The sequence below is a fragment of the Neomonachus schauinslandi genome, chromosome 11 (genome assembly GCF_002201575.2).
Source record: "Neomonachus schauinslandi chromosome 11, ASM220157v2, whole genome shotgun sequence".
Lineage (NCBI taxonomy): Eukaryota > Metazoa > Chordata > Mammalia > Carnivora > Phocidae > Neomonachus > Neomonachus schauinslandi.
This window is the reverse complement of record NC_058413.1, coordinates 89,239,210-89,263,432: the sequence shown is the minus strand read 5'-3', so window position 1 is coordinate 89,263,432 and position 24,223 is coordinate 89,239,210. Positions and strand designations below refer to the sequence as shown.

General features: G+C 52.1%; 1 protein-coding gene across 2 annotated transcripts in view; it reads left to right on the top strand.

Moving 5' to 3' along the window:
* Window positions 1-24,223, top strand: part of DCPS (decapping enzyme, scavenger) — a 35,033-nt gene extending 10,810 nt beyond the window's left edge. For both annotated transcript variants that reach the window (XM_021696400.1, XM_044919431.1), the window contains exons 3-6: window positions 14,437-14,582; window positions 19,802-19,915; window positions 21,540-21,650; window positions 23,517-24,223. In XM_021696400.1, coding sequence (XP_021552075.1) covers window positions 14,437-14,582; window positions 19,802-19,915; window positions 21,540-21,650; window positions 23,517-23,783 — 638 coding nt within the window. In that variant the 3' untranslated portion in view covers window positions 23,784-24,223. The remainder of the gene's footprint in view (window positions 1-14,436; window positions 14,583-19,801; window positions 19,916-21,539; window positions 21,651-23,516) is intronic.

Sequence of the window (24,223 nt, the reverse complement as noted above, 5' to 3'; positions counted from 1 at the left end):
TATTTGAGAGAGAGAGAATGAGAGAGAGCACATGAGAGGGGGGAGGGCCAGAGGGAGAAGCAGACTCCCTGCCGAGCAGGGAGCCCGATGCGGGACTCGATCCCGGGACTCCAGGATCATGACCTGAGCCGAAGGCAGTCGCTTAACCAACTGAGCCACCCAGGCGCCTGGGTTTTACATTTTTAACGGGTTGTTTTAAACAGGAAAAAACTAAAAAGAATATGAAAAAGAGACAGCATGACCTACAACACCTAAAATATTTACTGTCACATTTTGCAGAAAAGCTTGCCGACCACTCCTCTAGTCCGTGGTTTTCTGTCTTTGGATGACGGCCCTCCTGTTCATCTGGCATTAAGTGCCTACCCCTGGGATGAGGGTATGGCATTGGATGGAACCAGTTGGTACAGCTGTTCTTTAGATGCCCTTCGGTTGATCCCAACTTACAGCTTCATTTCCCTTCCTCTGTACCTGGGTACTTGGAGACAGCTAGGTATGTACTGTCAGGCCAGAGGTCACATAAAGGATCAGCCCATTTGTACTTAAAAAAGAAAAGACCTTGGGGTGCCTGGGTGGTTCAGTTGGTTAAGTGTCTAAGCTTTGGCTCAGGTCATGATCCTAGGGTCCTGAGATCAAGCCCCATGTCGGGCTCCCTGCTCGGCGGGGAGCCATGCCCCCCCCTTTGTGCTCTCTCTCTTTCTCAAATAAATAAACTCTTAAAAAAAAAGACCTTTATGTAGATATGTTCATATATATGTAAACTCGTTAAAGACTGGGATAGTAAATACCCAACTATTGTTAGTGTTTATTTCAATGAAAAGGTTTGGGTATTAGACTTCTGAATTATTTGAGAATTTATTCATGTGATGCTTGGATAGATATTTCTTAGGATGTTAACCTCATCACCAAACAAAACAAAGAAGCAGATGATCAGATTAGCCTGGATTGGAGCCTCTGCCCCTCCTTCCTTCATAGCCTGAATGACCCTCATTACATGGGCTTGTCAGTTCATCAGCAAGTACTGCATACGCCCAAGATATGTGGACCCCAAACTCTGGTGAATTACACCTGTCTACGGAGATGCACCTGTGAGATGCTAATGGAGAGCATGAAGCTGTGGAGAGGTGCACACTGGGAGCGGGTGGGTTAGAGTGTGCGGAGGCAGCTCCACCCCACAGCTGGGGACATGGTGGCCCCTGGGACGGCTGGACATGGTGATGGGAGGGCGTTCTGGGAAGTAGAAGGGGTGTTCTGGGTAAGGACAACACTGTGGACAGAGCTGTAGGGTGGGCTCTTAGCATTAGCTGGGCTTTGAAATGGGGCAGGGGAAAAAGTGAGTGAACCCACAGGAATCTATTCCTTTGGTTTCATCACTTGAGACCACTTAAAGATGGCAGATTGCTTTCTTTTTTTTCCCTAAGATTTTATTTATTTGTTTGAGAGAGAGATAGTGACTGAGAGCACAAGCGGGGAGGAAAGGGAGAAGCAGACTCCCCACTGAGCAGGGATCCTGACGTGGGGCTCAATTCCCAGGACCCCGGGATCATGACCCAAGCCAAAGGCAGGCAGTTAACCAACTGAGCCACCAAGGTGCCCCAAGATAGCAAATTTCTGTCTACTTTTCTCCCTGGGTGCTTCAGAGCTCCTGACACCAGGGAGCCAAGCCCCTTGTGGGGCTTGGAGGGACAGTAGAATAATAACAAGCAGACATTTCAAGATGGAAAGGCCCCTAACACCTGGGTAAAATTCTTCAGCCAGAATCTGGGGTCTTCCTTTCTCTTGGCGGTCTAATTGGCTCATGCTCTCCTTCCCCTGCCACCTCAGCTCAAGGAACCCTTGCACACTGCCTCCTCTGTGTCCCCATCTCCTCCCTCTGTTCAATTCTCCATTTAGACTCATGGCTTCCATGAAGCTGGGAGAAGCCATTGCATTCAGAAGCGAGAAACTGAGTAGATCCTGAGCTACTGAGATGTAGTCACCATCACAAGACTGGTGTTCTCGTTCTCTCTCCCAGATGGGGCAAGGTCCCAAGACTTTGTGGCAGTCTTGAGGCTCAAGTCAGCAGAAAAGTCAGCTTACTCAGGACCCGTGGGTGAAGGCGGATCACCCACAGGATAGCTGGTTCCCCTTCATTGCTTGGCTCCGGCTGGCACTGCCAGCCTGTGGCAGCCTGGTTCTGATCCAGACTTCTTAGTGAGTGATAACCTAAAATTCTGGTAGTCCTGGGCCCCTCTCAGTGGGGGATATACCCTGTTTCTTTGATCTTCTGCCTGCTTCCGGCCAGTGCACACAATATGGCAGTGTCCATGGATGTTGCGCCGAGACCGAGTCCGTGTGCTCCTCTCTGAGTAAATAAGGCGATGCCTCTAGGCAGGAAGTTGAGAGAGGGGCCATGTTTTGGAACTCCCGAGTGTTCGGTCCAATAGCTTTTGTAGACTGGTCTGCTTAACCCCAGAACAGCTTCTTCCTGGGTGTGGGGATGTGGGGGTCTCTCAGCTCTAAGGGCAGGACTGTCTGTCCGTGCCTCCATTATCTCATTCAGTACCAGTTCTCAGTCCTTCTGTTCAGATGGAACTTTGTGGGATGCTGTAAGCCCCACAGCCATCGTATAGCAGCATTTCCCATTCCTAACAGACCACCTCTGATACCATGTAACCAAAGGCCAGCCACCCCAGGCAGCCCTGGAGCAGCATTCAGAGTTGCCGAATTTGCTTGTGAGCCATTGGGTCCTGTCATTCGCCCCTCCTCTCCCTCCGGGGCCTCCGAGAACTGAGGAGGAGGAGAGAAGGAGCCTGTCAGATCCAGGTCCTGGCTAAAGTCTGCATCTGCCTTTCCTCTGCCTCTAATAGCATCTCTGAGCTGTCCTGGAGACAGGTAATTAGTGGTTTGAAGGTTCGCTGTGGAGCGGCCAGAGCTTCCAGTAGGATCCCAGCCACACCCTTCATCCCTGTTTATTTTTGATCTGGAAGTCTCTTCAGGCCTCCCCTTGAGTACTTCCAGCATCCCTGTGGTGCAGGACACGGACCGCGTCCTCTCCAGCCTCCCGCCTGCTCTCTGGCCACCATGAGGCCCGGGCTGAGGAGAGGGTCACCTCGTCAGGGGAGATCCCCAAGAGGAACGAAAATAATGCAAGTCCCCAGGAGACCCTGCAGCCCCTCTCCTTGCCAGCCCTCTGTCCGGGTCCTTTGATAGAGCACCCCGCCATCCGCCCTGTCACCTGGGTGGCTCTGCTTGGCCCATGTGGAAGGGGGGTGGGGGTGGGCTTCACACGCAGCCCATGCTTTGCTGTTGCTTCTCCCCGGCTCCCCTGAGCCTGCACATCTGGGTCAAATAAGTTGAAACTGGCTCATCGTAATGAAAGGAGAGCAAAAGCCACAGACTGAGCCATAGAAATTACCTCATCGTGTAGAAGTCATCAGTAACGGCTGGAAAGCAGTCTTGTTTGAACATGTGTATGGGAAGGAGCGCAGACTGTCTGTGGTTTGCGTTTTCATGTTTCCTGTGCAACAGCGTCTTCCTGGGGATTTGGCTAAGCTAGCTTTGGCAGAGAGCAAGAAAGGCAGCCGCTCTGTTCCTCTCCACAGCCCTGCCTCCGCCTCTGAAAGCACTTGGGCTTTCGCATCCGGGTAGAGGACAGGGGGTGGGTTTATTCCGGGAGAAAGCCTTTCAGGAGACTCTTCAAGGGTCTTATGAGGCACGCCAGCCTGCCCGCCTGAGCTGCGGAGAGAAGGAACGTGAGTATAGGGCCGCTTTTCAGCTGGGGTGCATTGGTACGACCACTCCTGCTGCCAAAACATCCCTGCTGCCCCAAGCCCCACAAGGGCTGCAAGACCACCACAAGGCCCCTCTCCTCGGAGCCCACCCCAGGCGTCCCATTCCTCGAGAGCCAGCGCTGGCATCTTTGGTGGGGAGCAGTGGGGGGTGATACAACACACGCAAGTCGAAACAGCCGTTGTCCCCTATGGTAAGCGGGATCGTCTTCAGTCCCTCTGTGTGCCCCACCAGAGTCTGTTCTAGCCCAGCCTCTGGCAGCAGTTACCCCCAGAGCTGAGGGACACGTGCCTCTGCCCTCCCTCCCTCCCCAGGACGCACGGCAGAGTGCAGCGCTGTTGCCGATGGATCCCCAGACCTCCCAGTCTGCAGCCCCAATCTCTCTGGCACCTTATTATGCCCTTTGGTTTTGCTGACAGCTGTTTACATGTCTTTGGGAGGGGTTGGAACTAATCATGTTTCTCCTATCTGATAAGGCTGCTTTTTGGAGACCCCACCTTGGTCGTACAGGTTCCGTAGGGAAAGGTCTGAAAGAATGGCCCTGTGGCACTGGGAAAGCAATACTGCAGCGAGGAGCCAGACGGCTTGGGTTCAGATCTCAGCTCCACCCCTTACTGGCTGTGGGGCCTTGGGCTAATTACTTAACCTCGCTGGGGCTTATTTAAGGAGCGGCTTATTTTTCAGCTCTTAATGTATTTGTTACATAAGTGATCCACATTTGTTTTAGAAAATATAATGTCCCCCCAAAATTGAAAGGTTACAATTATATATAACTCCACCACCGAGAGATAACCTTTCAACATCTTGGAATATGTCCTGAATTTTAGACTTTTTTCTGTGCATTCTTATGTGTATGTAGTTGTGCATATACACGTGCTCTTTGAAAAATAAAGTGGCATGATATATATTCTGTTCTATAACCGTATTGTTAGGGCCTAATATGTGTCAGGTGCTGTTTTAGGAACTGCACACACAGTATATAAAACAAAGTCTCCGCTCTCAAGGAGCTTACGTCCAGTCAGAGGAGATGAACCATAAATAAATAGGTCAAGTGGCAATAAACAGGTAAGAAGAAAAAGAAAGCATTATACAATATTATTACAGTATTATTATGTTCCCTATGCTGTACCTTTCCTCTTCGTGACTTATTTATTTTATAACTCGAATAAACTTCTGGTTTTTTTGGTTGTTGGTTTTGTTTTTTAGAGTCCACATATAAATGAAATCATACGGTATTTGTCTTTCTGTGACTGAGTTATTTCACTTAGCACAATAACCTCTAGGTCCATCTGTGTTGTCGCAAGGGGCAAGATCTCACTCTTTTTGATGGCTGAGTACTATTCCATTGTATAACATACCACATCTTCCTTATCCATTGATCAGTCAGCGGACACTTGGGCTGCTTCCATCTCTTGGCTATTGTAAATAATGCTGCCATAAACATAGGGGTGCAAATTTCTTCTTAAATTAGTGTTTTCATTTTCTTTGGGTAAATACGCAGTAGTGGAATTATTGGATCACCTGGTATGGTAACAGATAGTGACTACACTTCTCTTGGGGAGCCTTGAGTGATAAGTAGAATTGTCAAATTGATATATTGTACATCTGAAACTAATATAACATTGTATATCAACTGTACTTCAATAATACATTTTTTCTTTTTTCTTTACTCTTTGTTTTGTTTTGTTTTTATTTATCTACTTCAGGGGCGCCTGGGTGGCTCAGTTGGTTAAGTGACTACCTTCGGCTCGGGTCATGATCCCCGGGTCCTGGGATCGAGCCCCGTGGGGCTCCCTGCTCGGCAGGGAAGTCTGCTTCTCCCCCTTCCCCTACTCATTCTCTCTCTCTCTCACTCGCTCGCTCAGTCTCTCTTTCAAATAAAATCTTCAAAAAAAGAAAAAGATTTTATTTACTTGAGAGAGAGAAAGCATGAGCTGGGGGAGGGGCAAAGGGAGAGGGACAAGCAGACTCCCCACTGAGCTGGGAGCCAGACATGGGGCTCAACCCCAGGACTTTGAGATCATGACCTGAGCTGAAGTCAGACCCTTAACCAACTGAGCCACCCAGGCGCCCCTTGATAAAACATTTTTTTAAAATAAAGCATTATAACGGAAACAGAAGGACAGGGACGTGGGCTTCCAGTTAAAAGGGGGCATTTTGCCCATCTGCTTCCTCTAAAACCCTCACTAAAAATGACATTAAAGGAATTACCTTACAAAAAATTATGCTGTAGAGACTAGAGAAGGAAGAGGAGACAAGCCTAGGAAATGACCAGGGGAGGAGTGACTGACCCAGCAGATGTGCGTGAGGGAAACCTGAGCCGGCAGGTCCCATAAATTCCATCCCATTTCACACGACTGGTAGTTGCTGCTCCCAGAGATCCAGCCTCTGGAGAGGTTCAGACAGGGTCTAGAGATTCTAGTTGCGGTGGAGGGGGGTGCTCAGGGTACTGAAATGTAGAGGGTTAAGTGGAAGTTTACATATTCGGTGTTAGATCACCCCATGCTCTCTCCTGCCACGCACCAGCCGCTTCTCCTCCTCATCTCTCAGGATGCTGTCAGCCAGGCTTACACCTCCATGTGTGAAATTGGGAGAGTCATGCATGGAGAATCTGACCAGCCCAAGAGAGAAGACAAACTCTTCGGGGTTCTGTCATGCAAGGGCATAGCCCAATCATCCTAAAATGAATCTCCAGGTGAACACCCCTATATCCACAGAGCTTCCCATCAGCTTTTTAGTGCTCTGCCCTTAAATATGAGTGAGTGGACAGGCAAGGATGACCAGACTTGAGTAAAGTGTCCATTGATAAAAGAAAGGAAGGAAAAGAAAAGAACTTGGAAGAAACAAAAACTATGCAGGGAGAAGAAATTTGCAAAAACTGTTATTAATGTCCAAGACAAATTATGGTCTATCAAATGCATAAGAACAAGATGCGGTCAATGAGGAATTTTTTTAACTGTTGTTAGAAATTAAATATGTAGCAGAAATGAAAACTTGAATAGAAGAGAAGAAGCTGAAGAAAACTTACTTAAAAGCAGAGCAGCCAGCAGAAAATGGGGAGAGAAAAGAAAAATGGAAGTGGAAGATGAATATCTCGATAGGTGTCCCAGAAAGACGGGGGGGAAAGTAGGGAAGAAAATGACCAAAGAAATAAGATTGTTTCCCAGGACTGAAAAACGTGATTTTTGAGATTGAAAGGGCTCAACAATTACCCAGTTCAAGGGATGAGTAGAAACCACTCCCAAGACCCATCAACACGATTGGGACGTTGAAGACAACAAGAAAACAGGTCAATATAAAGGACTGCGGATCAGAATGACCTCAGACTTCTCAACAGCGCATCACAATCTAGAAGATCAAGGAGCTTTCAGATTTTGAGGGTCATTGCTTTCCATCGTAGAATTCTTTTGCCAAACTCTTGATTACATGTGACAGTAGAATAAAGACATTTTCAGATGTTCCAGGTCTCTAAATGTATCTCCCTTGTACCCAAGCTCTGGAAGCAACTTGACTTTGTGCTTTAGTGTTGTGGTCCTTGATGTGTGGTCCCAGGACCAGGACCAGTGGCAGCAGCTACACACAGGAACTTCTTAAAAAGGCATACTGGTGGGCCCCACCACAGATGTCCTTAGTCAGGTGGTTCTGATGCACCGTGAAGTTTGAGAACCACTGCTTTAGTAAAATAAAGATGCAAACAGGAAAGAAGGAGATAGTGGACCCAGGAAGCAAAGTAGGGGAGGCAGCCCCAGGATAGTGGTGCACGGAGGTCCCAGGGCACAGCTCCGCACAGCACCTGCTGGAGCGAGTCAGAGGCTCTGGGAGGATACATTGCTTGTGTTCCTCCCAAGTTTTAACGTTAAAAGGAGATTTTTAGGGGCGCCTGGGTGGCTCAGTCGTTAAGTGTCTGCCTTTGGCTCAGGTCATGATCCCAGGGTCCTGGGATCGAGCCCCGCATCGGGCTCCCTGCTTGGCAGGAAGCCTGCTTCTCCCTTTCCCACTCCCCCTGCTTGTGTTCCCTCTCTCGCTGTCTCTCTCTCTCTCTGTCAAATAAATAAAGTCTAAAAAAAAGATTTATATAAACAGAAGAAGTGGGTGTGGGGGTGAATTAGTGACAAGTTTACAGAAAAGTGAGCAAATAAAAGAGTAATTACTAACTCCGTATACCAAAAATTGTTCTAAAGAGGAAAAACAGTCCTAGTATTCAGCAGTGCACAGCATGTAAATCGTCATAGTAGTGTTGACATTGAATACTGACTTACCCACAGTTGTAATACAGGAGTATTGTGAGGACAGGGGTTGTCGGGGGAGTATGTGTGTGTGTGCATGTGTGCATATGCTGGTAAAAAAGCTAAACCTTTATCTTCCATAATGGGAAGTTAATAAGTAATAGTAGAAGTGAAAAGTCAAGGGGGAACAACAAAGAAAACTATGTGTAATTTAGAACTGTGGAAGTACACAAGCAAAGAAATGGCAAGAAGAATTGAAACTGGTGGGTGGGAAGGAGCAGGAAACTTAAAACCAAACTTCACATGACTCTAACCTATGCGCCAGCCCACCTTGAATTAAAAATAAAAACAAAGCTTGAAAATGCATGCGAGGTGGGGAGGCTTCATGAGTATCAGGGAAGTCCTCTTAATGTATAATTGTCCCTTGAGCAATGTAGGGGTTAGGGGTGCTGACCCCCCCATGCAGTTGAAAATCCACTCCCACCTAAATTAACTCCCCGCTAAAACTCCCTCAAAACTTTACTCCTCTCCCCAGACTTAACCCCTCATGCAATTGAAAATCCACACATAACTTTCAACTCCCCTAAAACTTGACAGCCTCCTGTTGACTGGGAGTCTTGCTGGTGGCGCGAGCAGTTGATTCACATGTAATTTCTATGTTGTATGTATCCTCTCCTGTATTCTTACAATGCAATAAGCTAGACAAAAGGCAGTGTTATTAAGAAAATCATAACGAGGGGCACCTGGGTGTCTCAGTCAGTTAAGCGTCTGCCTTCAGCTCAGGTCCTGGGATCGAGCCCCGCATCGGGCTCCCTGCTCAGCGGGGAAGTCTGCTTCTCCCTCTCCATCTGCCTCTCCACCTGCTCATGCTCTCTCTCACACTCTCTCTCAAATAAAAAAAATTAAATCTTAAAAAAAAAAATCATAACGAAGACAGTATACACTTACATTAGGCCAGTACCCTATTGTATTTTTTTTTAATTTTTTTTTTTTTATTTATTCATGAAAGTCAGAGAGAGAGAGAGAGAGAGAGAGGCAGAGGCAGAGGGAGAGAAGCAGGCTCCCCGCCTAGCAGGGAGCCCGATGCGGGACTTGATCCCAGGACCCTGGGATCACAACCTGAGCCGAAGGCAGACGCTTAACCATCTGAGCCACCCAGGCGCCCCCCCCTATTGTATTTTTATTGAAAAACATCTTGTGTAAGTGAACCCATGCAGTTCAAACCCATGTCGTTCAAGGGTCAGCTGTGTTGTATTGTGAATATTATGAGAGATGGGTTTTTGAGGGGTTTGGCATTGTTCCAAGCTGTTTTTGGTTTTTGTGTGTTTCTTTCTTTCTTTCTCTCTCTCTTTTTTAAAGAATACCAGTAGGAGGGCAGGAGTGGGGCGTTCCTTGTTGTTCTCTAGCCATAGGGAAAAGGTGGGGAAGGTGCCAGGTCCTGCTCACCCTGGACAGGTGGCCCCCTTAAGTCAGTTTGCTAAGTGGAGGTTGGCAGAGGGCACCAGGAAGGTCATTAAGCCTCATCTGCTGACCCATGGGGGTTGGCACCATGGCACCACTGCCAAAGCCTTGTCCTGAGCCAGACGGAGCAGTGGGAGCGAGGGTGCCCCAGGTTCTTTCTTTGTGAAACGGGGCTCATAATAATACCCACCTCACATTGGTTGTGGGGACCGAATGAGTTAATATACACCTAGGACTTAGCACAGTGCCTGGTATGTCTGTTGGCAGTAAGCTCTGAGGGTCCAGAGGATATCAGCATCTTTTTTTTAACTTTTTATTAAAAAAATTTTTTTTCAACCCTACAGAAAAGTTGTAAGAATGGTGCAAAGAACTCCCTTCTAAAAGCCCTATTGTTGGAACGCCTGGGTGGCTCAGTCAGTGAAGCGTCTGCCTTCAGCTCAAGTCATGATCCCAGGGTCCTGGGATTGAGTCCTGCACCAGGCTCCTTGCTCAGCGGGGAGTCTGCTTCTCCTGCCTGCCGCTCCCCCTGCTTGTGCTCATTCGCTCTTTGTCTCTGACAAATAAATAGATAAAATCTTAAAGAGAAAAAGCCCTATTGTTGACATTTTGCCACATTTGCCTTTTCTTTCTCCACATATACATATCATATTTTGTTACTACTGTTATTACTGAAAAGTAAGTGGCAGACATCCTAACCCTTCCTTGCTAAGCACTTCAGTGTGTGTTTCCTAGGAACCAGAGTAAAGTGATCGATTTTGGAAATTTCACATTTATACAAAGCTAGTTTGTAATGTCGAGACCATTATTACATTTTACCAGTTGTTCCAGTACCATCTTTCCAACAGGATTCCCCTCCCTTGTCCACAATCCAGTCCTTTAATGCAGAACAGTCCTTCTGTCTTTCTTTGTTTTCTCCAACTTTGACCCTTTTGAAGGGTTGTAAAGCCACGTGTTGTGTAGAATGTCTCTGGAGTGGGGCTGGCTGACACTTCCTCATGATCAGATTCAGACGACGCATCTTTGACCGGAATAGCACAGCACATCCCCCTGGAGGCACTTCATGTCGGTGTGTCCCATTCGGAGTGATGTTAACTCTGGTCACCTGGTCCCTTTGTCATTAATAAGTAATCTATGGGGAGATAGTTTTGAGACTGTGTGTGGGCACCTGTTCCCCAACATATTTTTACCTGGTGGTTTGAGCATTTTTTTGGGCATTGACATTTGACCAAAATTCTCATGAGGTTCACTTGCAGGTCAGCATCTTGATTTGGCATTTAGGTAGACACCAACATTTTCTTTTGCCTGCCAATGAGAAACTTTGCATTGGGAAACACTGATTTTTATCTGAGAGATTTTATTCAACATTGGCTCAAAATTGCCCTTCCTTGTTTTAATGTCTAAAGGGCCAGATTCATTTATCCACTTGTTCAGTGCCTACTCTAGGCCAAGTGCTATTCCAGGTGTTGGGGATAAAATGATTTAAAACCTTTTTTTTTTTAGATTTTTAGTTATTTATTTGAGAGAGAGTGCAGGAGCAGGGGTGGGGGGCAGAGGGAGAAGCAGACTCCCTGCCAAGCACGGAGCCTGATGCAGGACTCAATCCCAGGACCCTGAGATCATGACCTGAGCTGAATGCAGATGCTTAACCAACTGAGCCACCCAGGTGCCCCTAAACTATTTAAAGGCAGAGAGAAACTCCTGTCCTCCTGGAAGGTACATTCTAATGGGGGAATCAGACAATAAACCTGCACTGTATTGTCAGGTAGGGAGGAGTGAGGAAAAAGCAAGCCAGCAAGCAAGACAGGCAGCGACGCAGTATGGGGAGCTTCTTAAGCCAGGCTGCCAGAGAGCTCTCCCCTTGACTCAGGTCAGGAGGCCTGCCTGGCAGTGGGAGCAGCTGGTCAGAGGTCTAGAGATGGGATGTGAGTTAGTGGGACTGTAAGGAGGTCCGTGTGGCTCGGGCAGAGACATCAAGGAGGAGATGATAGTAAATGCATTGGAGAGAGGGCTGGGGCAGGGTGGCCGAGGGCTGTGTCAACCATGACAGGAAGCCAGGGGAGTGGTCCAGGTTTGAGGGGTGCAGCCCCTCAGGGGGCACAGAAGCCAGCCCTCACCCCTGATGCCAGCGGGTGAGGCCGGCCCGCCCCTGCCCTGGGCTTCTGGGGGTGGTCTGACAGAGACCGGATGCCAAGGGGTAGATTGACTTTGAGGGGGCCCGGGGTCCACCAGTGGGGCTTCTGCATCCAGGCCGGAGTTTCTCAGAAAAGGAAGAACGGGGCGCCTGGGTGGCTCAGTTGTTTAAGCGACTGCCTTCGGCTCAGGTCATGATCCTGGAGTCCCGGGATCGAGTCCCGCATCGGGCTCCCTGCTCGGCAGGGAGTCTGCTTCTCCCTCTGACCCTCCTCCTTCTCATGCTCTCTGTCTCTCATTCTCTCTGTCTCAAATAAATAAATAAATAAAAATCTTAAAAAAAAAAAAAAAAAAAAGAAAAGGAAGAACGATGGCAGGAAGTGAGCAGTTGGAAACTGCGTTGTTGTGTTTTCCCTGCCGTTGAGAGGGAAGGCAGGAGGGGGCTGGCTTGGAGAGGCCCCTGCTTCCCAGCACCCTGGGTGGCTGGGCAGTCTTTGACAAGCCTTGGCAGACAGGCCCGCTCGCGGGCCCAGCGGCTTTCTGATCTGGAACAGCCAGGGAGCCGCAGGCTGTGGGCCCAGGGCTGTGTGTTCTTGGCCAGTGAGGCAGGCTGTTCTCCAACGTGCGAGCTGCCTTTGTCCCCGGCCTTCTCCCCCATACCAAGGTAACAGCGTCGCTCACAGCTTTACCAGCCCGGGCTACCAAAGTAACCACAAACACAACAACAAGGAGAGCTCGCATCTGAAGAGCACTTTTCTGTGTGGGGGCACTTTTTAAAGGCTTTCCATCTGCTGCTTACTGACTTCTCATAACAATGTCCCGGTCACATAACTATGAAGTGCGGATTGGAACCCAGGCTGACTGGCGCCAGAATCTCTGTTCTTCTCTGCCAAGCTATGCTCGGATAAGGATTTATCTAGAGCCCACTACAAGAGTCAAGGGGATGCCATTCGGTCTGTTGGTGGCATTCTCTTGCCTCTTGAGTTCTTGGTGTACTTGAGCCTGTCACCCCCGGCTCTTAGGGAGTGTTGGGAGTGAGGAGGATCTATTTGCTATTGCCCAGACCATTGGGAGGAGGCCTCTGTGCCTCCCTTTCAGGGTCAGATCCAGAGATTCCCAGGAAGTGGGATAGCAAGGTGCCTCCCGTGGTCCAGATGACATGTTTTATTTAATGTTGATGGCAACTCCATGGGGCAGATTTTATGACCACTCTTTAACAGATGAGGAAACGCGGACTCTGAGAGGTTATATGCCCAAGGTCACACAGGAAGGGGAGAGCAGCATGTCAGCTCAGGTCCAGAGCCTGTTTCTTTGCGCTGAGCTGCTTTTCCCCCCAGAGCCAATGGGCCAGGGCCCTTGATCCTTGCCAGAAGTCATGTGCTTGACGTAGCACCTCGGGCCTTCTCCACTGGGCTGTTGGAGTAATATGGGGCCGGCAGGCAGGTGGTGGAAGAGCACCAGCTTTAGGGTAAGGAGACCCCAGGTCCAGTGTTGCCTCTGCCACATCTCACGGCATGACATCAGGTGAGTCCTGACCCCTATGAACCCTTCCATTCACCTGAGAAATGGGGATTTGAGTCACCTACCTCCTTAGATCAAGTACGAAAGTAGAGGTTGATGGGTCTTGGCTGGACCTGCAGCTATGTAGGTGAGTGTGGGAATTTCCCGGTGTGTTAAAATGTGCCTGCTGGTCTTTCCTCACGTTTCCCTGGGAGAGCTCTCTGAATCCAGGGTAAGGCAGTCAGGGAGGACATGGGCCTTCTGAGAAACGTCCCAACTGATTTTAGAATATCATTTTCCTTTCCTGCCCTTAACATCTATATTGAAGCACTATGTATAAATGATAACAGTTGTAGCAGATGTTATTAGAAATAGGGAAAAGGATTTAACCAAAACCAGGTGGTGTTGGACTGGGACCCTAGCCTAGAGTCTGTTTAGGAAAACGACAAGATTTCCTGCTGATGAAAATAGCGGTTCTCAACTGGGGGCGATTTCGTCCCTCAGGGGACACTTGGCAATGTCTGGAAGCATTTTTGGTTGTCACAGCTGGAAAGAGGGTTTTACTAACATCCCAGCAGAAGCCTGCAATTCTGCTAAACATCCTGCAATGCACAGGACAGCCCCTCCAACCAAGAAGTATCTGAGCCAAAATGTCAATGGTGCCAAGGTTGAGACAGGCCGATTAAAAATAGCCAGCACTGACATTGTATTTACTTTGTGTCAGACATTGTTCTAAGTGCTTCACAGGTATTAACTTGTTTAATCCTCCCAACTCTGGGGCATAGGAGCTATTATTATCCTCAGTTGACAGATGGGGAAGTCGGGGCTTGGAAAGGTTAAATAACTGGGCCGGGGTCAGTGTGCCAAGGAAGGAACAGGCAGAGCCAGGACTCGAACACACACAGTCCAGCTCCGGAGTCCGTGCCTTTAACCACTGTGCTGTGCCCTACTGCTTTGCAGGGGGGGAGGCCGCTTCCCTATAAGTCAGATTTTCAGCTTTGGGTCCAGAAAGCCACATACCAAGAAATTTGCTATGTGACAAGTGTCCAAAACCTTTCATTCCTGTGCCAAGAACAGAAAGGGGGAAGGGTGGCGAGGGGCCCAGTGACCCACCAGGGAAAACCCTGTGACTTCCAGATGCTGAGTATGATTCACCTCATGAGTTGACCAGCATGAGGCGCCTAATGGGAATGGATTCTGGTTGACTATAACCTCTTCGTCTTTGGCTCCTTTCATTAGGGACTCAGAGATGGGGTTGGGGTCACCACTCTGCACTGGGGACCAGAGTGTGACAGGCCTGTGCAGAGAGTGCACCTCACTTTGCAGTCCCGGGCTGTGTTTGTCATTGCAGACGTGAAGACAACCGTGGTTTACCCTGCCACAGAGAAGCACCTGCAAAAGTATCTGCGCCAGGACCTCCACCTGGTGCGAGAGACGGGAAGCGATTACAAGAACATCACCTTACCCCACCTGGAGTCCCAGAGCCTCAGCATCCAGGTGACTGGCTCAGGGGATACAGACACGGAGTGCTCCCTATGGCCGGTGGATCTCTCTCAAGGCTCTCTCAGGGGCCAGCACCATCCCACAGGTTTGGGGTTGGGCAGAGAGCACAGTGGAAAACCTGCCCTCCTGGGCCTTATGTACTTCCTGGTGCAGGGGTCAGCCCACGAGTGCAGAAGTAACTGCATAAGACGGGAGAGACTGAGTGGCACAGGGAGTTCTGGGCTGAGGTGGTCTTTCTTTTATCCAGGATGGTCAGAGAGGCTTCACTGAGAAGGGAATTGACCCTGATCTTGAGCATTCCCTGAGGCTCTGTGGAACTCTCAGAGCAGCCTCCAGGCCTTTGAAGAATTTGTGTCTCTAGCAGCATTGATAACTGTCTCAGAAGGGCTCTGCCCTCACCTGGCTCTGTGAATGGGTCAAGACCAATGCCAGGGTCGCCCCCCAACCCCAGTCGAGACTTTTATTCCCAGTTCCGCCTCGGGGAGTCGAGGCCCAGAGTAGAAACTTCATTCACCCATTCCCCTTGCATTCGCTCCCCAGAGGGCAGGGTCCCGATGGTCACAGCGGCTCAGTGCAGGACCTCTTCTCTCAGCGGCTTATGTGAGGTGCGGCAGCATCTTCAGCTACTAGACCAGATGCAAGGCCATTTAGCTCAGAGATCCCGACTTCTCTTTGGGCCGAGGCCCAGTGCCAACCAGAGCCTGGAATTGGCCCCGAGTGAATGCTCAGCATTAAATATGATGGATGAGGCGTTTCCTTGCTCACTCACTGGCTCTCACCATCTCCGTCTCTCCATCATCCCCCCTTGTTCTCTTTGAGCGCTTCTCACCCACCCTACCCAGGATTCAGGTCATAGCGGTGGTGGGCGCTCACACACAGGACACTAGGAGCCATTTCTCCCAGGCCAGAAGAAGGGAGGGGGCCCTGGGTGGGGGGGCCCTGCCAGATAACTTGCACATGGGAGAAGCAAGGGAGGGGTGGTTGGTGGGCGCGCAGGAGGCCCTGTGTGCCGACAGCCTGCTTTCCCACAGGGGACGACCCTGCTGGCTCTTAGCCCTGGCCCCCCTGTGCTGTATTTGCACCAGTTCTCTGGCTCAAGCTGGCTTGATCTTTTTTTTTTTAAACTCCCTGCACTTGCTCTGTCTTCTAAGCGGAAAGGAGATATGTCTCCATCTTCTCAGATACAGCTGCAGCTCTCCAGGGTCCTAGAGGGATCTCCTGGAATTATGTTCTGTGGCACCTATTGCACAAATATGTGATCTTAAAGTTGGTGTGAGTAGTATGTGTATCTTCTTATACACCGCTGTCTAGTACCTCTTGGAAAATAATACAAAATTCCACTATTCTACCGAATTCTGTTTGACACAGCATTCGTGTGTTTGGTTTTTTTTTTTTTTTTTTTTACTATTTCTAGTTAAGTTTACAAGGCTCAGCTGACAACAGTTGTTACATTTACTGAGCATCTACTGTGTCCCAGGCCCTTTGCTAGGCTCTGGAGGGTCACCAAGGTAAACACTTGTAATGCCCCCAGAGTCCTGTGGGGAAGACAGACATGGGGTCTGACCAGTGCAATATGATGGGATACTATCCCACAGGTGGTTTGTATACGAGGTTCAGGGGTGACACGAAGAGGGGTGATCAGCTCAGACAGTGGGGGACTTCACAGAGGAAGGGATTGTCCAGTTGGGTTTTCAGGAACAAAGAGAAGTTTGCTGGGTGTACAAGTCAGAGAAGGGCATTCCAGGCAGAGTCAAGAGCAAGTGCAGAGGCACAGAGGCCTGGAGGATCGGCCGGAGACAACAGGAGCAGGTGGGGTGCACCTTGTCGGGAGACCGGGAGCTCCCAAACCTTGCTGATCGTCAGGATTGCCTGGGGGAGATTTTTTAAAATACAGAGCATGGGCCCTACTCCCTATCTCCTAAATCAGAATGTTCAGGGAGTGGAGCTGGGAAGTCTGTATTTTTTTTTTTTTAATCTCTGTTTCTAATGATCATCAGATTTCAGAACCTCTGCCTTAGGCACTGAGGGTCCCCTAAACGGTTTTAAGCATATGGGTTCCATGAGATTTAAAGAATTGCTGGAGTCTGGTGAGTGTGGTAGCGGGAAGGCTCGAAGGGCCAGCGCGGGTCTGGACTGAGGCCAGGGCAGTGGGGAAGGCTGCAGCAGTGATTTGAGAAGCAGGGCTCAAAGGTGGCGGATTCGGAGAGGCAAGCGAAGAGTAGGTGGTGGGATCTTTAACCAGGTCGGGGGACGCGGAGAGTGGAGAGGGTTTATGTGGCAGACAGTTTAGTTTGGGGCTTGTGAGCACTCACCAGGTGCCAGGGACGGTGCCAGCCAGCCTTCTAGGAGGTGTGCATCACCTCACTGAATCTTCTCAGCAGCTCTCTGGAGATGGGATTCACGGCCAGGCAGTCAGCCCAGCGCCTGCGCTATCAGCCGACTACCCTATTTGGCTCCTCGAATTTGAGGTGCTTATAACTCCTCAGTCAATAATGCCGTCGGACCTCTGGGTCCCGAGCGTTAGGGACCATCAGGCTAAACCTGCTGGTCTGTGAGTCATCAGGCTGAGGTTCAGTGTCAGCCCAGGATTTGGATTCTGCTTCTGCTATCTCAGAGCAGTGAGCGCCCTGCACTCCTGAGCCCGGCTCCTTGTCTGGAAAATGTGACTGGGGTCCCAGTGGGGATTGAGAGAGGTGCCACAGATCACGTACCTGCTGTTGATCGCAGCACGCACTAGACGCCAGAATGGTTGCTGCCCTCCTGTGCATATGCAGGGCCCATTCCAGGGCCGGGGCCAGGGGAGTGCAGAGCTGAGACAGCTGCAGGTGTGGGCAGGTGAAGGGTGGCCAGGAGGGGAGCGGCCGGCACGTGGGTGAGCAGAAAAGCAGGAACAGAGTGAGCGGGGAGTGAGATGTCCCCAGGGAGGAGAGTTGCCAGTGTCGCCTACCGCCAGGAAGCTGTGCCAGGTGCCTTCCAGAACCAGGGCTGGCTGAGTCTCCCGGGCTTGCTTTCTGATGGGCTCGCTGCCCGTTACATGCGCCCCACCCTGCAGTTTCTGTGAATTCCATTCCCTGGTCCCCTCCCTTTCTTAGCCGGGCTGCTGGTCTGGGACTCCACGTAGATTCCCGTCCCTCCCGCTCTCCCAGAGGCCTTCCGCACGTGGCCTGGAGTGTGGGCTCTGGGGCCAGGCTCTGGGTTGGAAGTGGGTGGACTTCTCGTGCTTGCTCTTTCCTCACCTGCCACGCGGGGACACCAGTGCGTGGGAGTGGGAGTCCCGGGGCGTGGGGAGGGACCCTTAGGATGGGGCACAGGGTAGGGCTGCTCACCACCACCACACCTTTGCTCACCTCCTCTCTCGGTGCTGCAGCCTCCAGCAGGGCGCCTGTTGCCATCACAAGGTTGCAGCCCGGCGCCACCTCACGTGGGAGCTTTCCAAGCACCTTCCTCTGCCCTTCGGGACCTCCACTGTGCTGGGTGCGGTCAGTCATTTACATTCCACTCCACCCTGATGTAGACGTATCGTTCGCCCCTCTCAAAGGGGGAAACTGAGGCTCAGAGAGTACGCCACTTACCCAAGGTGTCAGCTAGTTAGGGGCCGAGGAAACCAAGCTTTGGTGGGCCCCAGAACCAGTTTGTTCTCTATGGACTACCACACAGCTTTCCAGTCCAAGTGGGGGCGGCTTATCTGTGGGCAAGAGAAGAGTCAGGGCCCCAGGGTGGCCGCTCCAGGGCTCTCCACAGAGTGTTGTCATCCCCCTTCCTCTTCCCCTTTACTTTTGAGGTACTTTGGGTCAGGTTCCAGCTGACTTTTTTTTCCTGCAGCACATTCCCGGTGAGCCTTGCAGTGGGAAAGGAAATGCCTCCGTGGGAGAGTCTCCACACGCTGGGCTGGGCATTGCTGTGGTCTCTGTGCCGCCCGAGGAAGCCGCTGCTGGCTGCCCTCCAGCCCACTCCCAGGAAGGTGGCACAGCCAGCATTCTTGGGAAGTCCCTCTTCTGTAGTGGGTGGGCCACACTGTGACTGACCTGTGGGCCTTACTGGGGGGGTCTGGGAGCCCCGCTCTTCCCAGGCAGGTACTCTCTGCTCCCTCCTCTCTGTCTCACATAGTCACATTTGACCTTAGCCATGCCGGCTGAGAGCCAAGGATGTGGACTTGGGATGAGGCGTGCAGACTCCAGACAGCCCCCGTGGCCCCTGGCCTTCGCGGACCCCACTTGTGCCCGAGCTTCTGGGGGCGGGCAGAGGAGCCCGCCACTGGCCTGGTTGTGTGGGTGCCCTGGCCTCCCAATCCGCCCCCTCAGCGAGCTGGGAGGCCCTTCCTGAGGGCCAGCCCAGCCACTGCCCTGTCTTTGGCTCTCCAGCAGGCTCCTCTCAACTTTCAAGCTCAGAGTTGACTCAGAGCTCTGGGGAAGTGGAGAAGGGTGGAGGTCTGTGGGTTTGAGCTCTGTGAGCACGAGGGGCTTTCTTATCTTAACCTCCCTGCATGCTGGCTTCTTCAGAGAGGCCACCAGGACCCTAATTGTAAAAGGACAGCCTTGGGATCCACACAGAACTCAAGGAAGCGTTCTCTGAAGACTGTCAGCAGCTAATAAAACAGCCTGCGGGGGTGGGGCTGGAGGCCCTGGGGTGACAGGAAAGGTCTGTGTAATTGCCGTCTCCAGGTTGTGCGGCTTCTGTTGCGTCACCCAGGGCCGTGTCAACTGAGACTGCTGTGGTTCCAGGCGGGCCAAGGCACCGGGCCCACCGCTAGGGAGTCCTACCAGCCGGGTGGGACACCCACACACGTTAATGTCTGGGACCTCAGCCTTTCCTGCCCTGCTGTGTCGAAGGATCTCCTTCTGACTGTCTTTGCCTGTGGTCCTGAATAAAGTGGGCAGGGGCCTATGGAGACAGCCGTCCCTGAGTCCTGGGGGCAGTGGTGGGGATGGACGCAGACCAGGCCTATGAGGCCAAGTAGAGCATGTCCACAGGAAGGACCAAAAGAGCTGGCCCCCCAATCCAAGCTGCAGTGCCCGTGAGGGATGACCCCCAAGAGCAGAGCGATGGGGACAAGGCAGCCTGAGTGTAGACGCCCCTGAGCTTAATGGCCCTTTATGGCTTGGCTGTCCTCCCTGGAGGGGCCCAAGAGAGCGTACCCTAGCCCACCCAGTCTGTGATGTTTCCCCAGAGGTCGTGAGCAGCTTTGTGAACCCTCTCTCTTCCCCTCCTTCCAGTGGGTATACAACATTCTCGATAAGAAGGCGGAAGCTGACCGGATTGTTTTTGAGAACCCAGATCCCTCTGATGGCTTTGTCCTCATCCCCGATCTCAAGTGGAACCAACAGCAGGTAAAAGCTTTCTTGCTGGGGCTCTCTGGTCTCCCAGGACTTGCTCCAGGTTGCTGGTCCTCCTTAATCCTGCCCTTCTTTCTCCTGCTGGTCTCTCTGAGCAGGTGTTAACTCACCAACAATGGAGGCCTGAGCTGGGTACACACGTTTACACCTTCAGGTGTCAGCTTAAAGTTCTTCTGGTTCTCCTCCCACGCAGGGGGTGAAGAATGGGGTGATTTTGCATCCATAACCACATGGGCCATTCTTTAACCAGCCAAGTGGCTTGGCCGCCACCCTCCCTTCCATGAGCACCTAGCACCCTGAGGAGGACTGTTTATATTCTCTCCATGCCCCTGGACACCAGCAGATCCAGGCAGGCCTGTGATCTGAAGCACTGATAGGAAGAGCCATGGCAACCAACCCAAAGGAGGTGACTGCCCACCGGTAGGTGGCGTAGTGGAGGGAGGCTGCCAGAGTACCCGTGTCCACTCCTCCCACCCCCAGCCCTGCAGCTTATCCCCACCACAGGCCTTGAGGGAGGAAGCAAGGCCTGGCTCTGGAGTTGTCTGGGGAGCTAGGACAAGGCCACAGAATAGGAGTGCTGGTGACAGCTCTGGGCGATGCCTTTGTGCAGCTCTACAAGTCCCCCGTCTGTCCCTGTGGGCAGCCCTGTGCCTGAAGGCCCAGGTCACAGACTGGGGCACGGGAGATGGGATATGAGGTACAAGGAACTTGTCTACCTCACGAGATCTTTGAAGACTAAAGAAAATGCAGCGTCGTTTGGACCTTGTGCTGCCAGGCATCCTGCTGGGCCTGCCAGTGGAACTGCCCTGTCTGTCTGTCCCCTTTAAGACAGAAGAGTTTTCAGGAACTGCACTGGGCTCCCAGCCAAGGGGCTGGGGTGGCTCACCCTCAGGGCTTATGAATAGGCCCGCTTAAATGTCAGACTTCCTTTGATGGCCATACAGGTGCATTGTTCTTAACCTTTGCTTAATTAGCACCTGTCTCTTGGTGGTGCCATATTTCATTGTCTGGGATCCCTGGCTTGTGACAGAATACTGAAATCGACAGCTTCCTTAGAATTTGCGCCAGTGTAGCCAGCAGGCAAGACAGACCAGGCCTGGACTTCTGTTCTTTGTCCTTATACTGGGAGGCGAGGTGGGGAACGGGGGGCACGGACTGAGGAAAGAGGTACTCTGGTGTTTGCTTTAAGGAGCCTTCCTAGCCACCCTGGAATCTCCTCCTCCTGCTGTTTCTCCCAGAAGTATATCATAAAGAGTGGGAGAGGGAGAAGCAGGCTTCCCGCGGAGCAGGGAGCCCGATGTGGGGCTCAATCCCAGGACCCTGGAATCATGGCCTGAGCCGAAGGCAGATGCTTAACACCTGAGCCACCCAGGCGCCCCCCCATATGGTGTTCTTGAGTAGCAAGAACAAACAGAAGTTCTGTCCTTAGGTTGTCCCATGCATCCCAGGCATGTGGAGGCTCCCATTGCCGGGGGCTCCCCGGGATCGCCTGTGGCTGGCACTGAAGCAGGCCTGGGGCCAGGCGGTTCCTGGCTTCTGTGAGGGATTCTAGGATTGGCAGCCTCCCCTGGCGCTGTCCGCCGCTGAGCCTGGTTGACCTCTGCCGATCTCTGCGCAGCTCGATGACCTGTACCTGATTGCAATCTGCCATCGCCGGGGCATCCGATCGCTTCGGGACCTCACTCCAGAGCACCTGCCGCTGCTCAGGAACATCCTCCGGGAGGGCCAGGTGAGTTGCCTTGGCCAAATCCACACCGAAGCCCAGAGGAATTCTGTTCTAATTCCGGTGTGTTCCCTGGCCACTTCTTCACCCTTCCTGGAAGCCCATCTGTGAACGGGGCTTCTCTCTGGCTGCCCGTCCCAGGGCCCCACGAGGGCTCTTCACATGGACTCCTGGTCCTGCCCTTCCCTCCAGCTCTGCTTTAAGCCGCCTTTCCTCTGCCTGGGTTCCCGCTTTTGCCTCCCTGCCTTTTCTCCTGCAGGTCTCTTCTGAGACCCCCTCTTCTCCCAGGATCCCCTGTGTCTGCTCATGACAGCCACATCGTGGCAGATGCATTTCTTGGGCAGATGGGTCCCCAGCTCCGATGTGTGCACATTGTACCTCCTCCTCTGCCTTGAGGCCAGAGCCTGAGTTCTATAGCACCTGGCGTTCTGGGGTACTTTGTACAGGGATATCTGCTGGATCACATGAAATTAAAGAGGAGCCCTGGAGGCAAGGGAAGAGGGTCTAGAATCTGGGCTCGTGGTTTTGGTTCTGGCATTCTGACCCTCACCACCTGAGTGACCCTGGGCAGGACTCATCATCTCGCCTCCCTGGGCCTCGGTATGTGGATGGGATGCTGCTAAATCCCATTCTGTGGGGTGGTTCCCAGTCTTTTTTCCACTCAGAATTCAAAGATGCTGCCCTGAGCCAGGGCCCAGCAGTCACCAGGGTGCCCGACCAGGAGAGCTGCTCTCGGTGGCTTTGCCGCAGGCCTGGGGGAAGGGCTTTCCTGGATCCGCTCCTTGCTACCTCTGGACCCCAGCTGCCCCGCCACTGCGCCCTACCTGGCCTTCTCCCTCCTGCCGGCCCACATCATTGCCTCTCTGGCCACCCATCTCTGAGTGGAGTAATTCGTTTCTCTCCTGCAACAGCCTCTGGATGGCAGAGTGGCGTCTTTCTGTCAGGGAGATGCTGGGCCTACACTTCCACCTGCTCTGGCAGCTCAGGCAGCCTCGCCCAGACAGGCCAACCATACTGATTCCCGGAAGGCCTCTGGGTGCCCTGGCCTTGGCCTCATCCCGCTGCAGAGAGCCCCAGGCAGAGTCCCAAGTAGAGGATGTAATTGTGGGGTGTATTCTGAGCCCACTGAGGCCCTCGTCTTTTTCTCCTCACCTCTGACCTCCTCAGGAATTCGCCCACAGTGGAAATCAGAGTCTCCTGTTAATGCCAAGCCTTGGAGGCTCCAGAACGGGAGTTTGGTAGAAACAGCCCTACCCCTGAGCAAGGTGGGGGGTGGGCAGAGGGAGCCGGGGTCAAAGTTAATGCTTTCCTCTTCTACCGGGAGTCTAGTGAGATCTTCCCTGGGTCTTCTAGGGGCAGCTCTTCCCATGTGCCCTCCCCCATGCTCTGTCTTCCACCAGGCCTCAGCTCGGCCCCATCCCTGTCACCCTTGTTCCCCAGCTCCACTCTGTTCCACGCTAAGAGGGGATACAGGCCCCCTTCCCACCTACTCAGTGATTTAAGTCGGCATCAGTCATCCAGGGGGAGGACAGTCCCCATAGTCCTAGACATCTGGGGCCTGTCCTTAGACACTGGGACTTCTAGATTCCCAGCAGCGACTGTTTGGGGAGCTTCAGTGTTTTATCGAGGTTGGAGTGTGGAACCTTAACAGAGGCCCCAGTTCCCTTCATTTGGGAGAAAAGCCCCTGTTTGCTACTGTCACCTGCTTGTGTTGAGTCCCTAGAATGGAAGACAGGGACCTGCAGCGAACTGTGGCGAGGGCTGTCTGGAGGGCTTTTGTCAGCCGTCCAGAGGCCAGCCGGGGATTAGGGCCAGAGGAGGGCCTGTGGGCAGCACAGTGACCCCTTTCCTGCCACCCCGCTTTCTCATCAGGAAGCCATCCTGCAGCGCTACCAGGTGAGCGGAGACCGTCTCCGCGTGTACCTGCATTACCTGCCTTCCTACTACCACCTGCACGTGCACTTCACGGCCCTGGGCTTCGAGGCCCCCGGCTCCGGGGTGGAGCGGGCCCATCTGTTGGCGGATGTGATCGAGAACCTGGAGTGTGACCCGGACCACTACCAGCAGCGCACACTCACCTTCGCCCTCAGGGCCGATGACGCTCTGCTCGAGCTCTTGCAGGAGGCCCAGAGGAGCTGAGTCCGACCCAGGGGCTGTCCGGCGAAGAACACGGATGTGTGAGATCGGGGGGCTGGGGAAGGACTTCGGGACTTTTAGCACCAAGTGAATTTTTTAAAAAATGTATTTTGTACTGGCTTATTCCTAGTATGTGAATAAAGTATTGGTCTCCTTTGGTGTGGACTGATGACTGGGGAGGCAGGTGGTGCCGGCAGAACAGGGTAGGAAGATCCTGGTACAGGAGCCAAGTCTGGGGTGGTGGCTTCAGCTGACCCGGATGTGTGCCAAGGGCTTTCTCCAAATCCCAGTAAACACCATCCTTGGTGATTTCTGTGTCCCGAATCTGACGGTGCCTTTCCCTGTCTTCGGTCCTTCCTACTCTGCTCTCACCTCCCCCTTCCTTCTTCCCATTTGCTGTATCTTCCTCCTGGTTTTCAAGGCCCATGTGTCTGGGAGTTCCC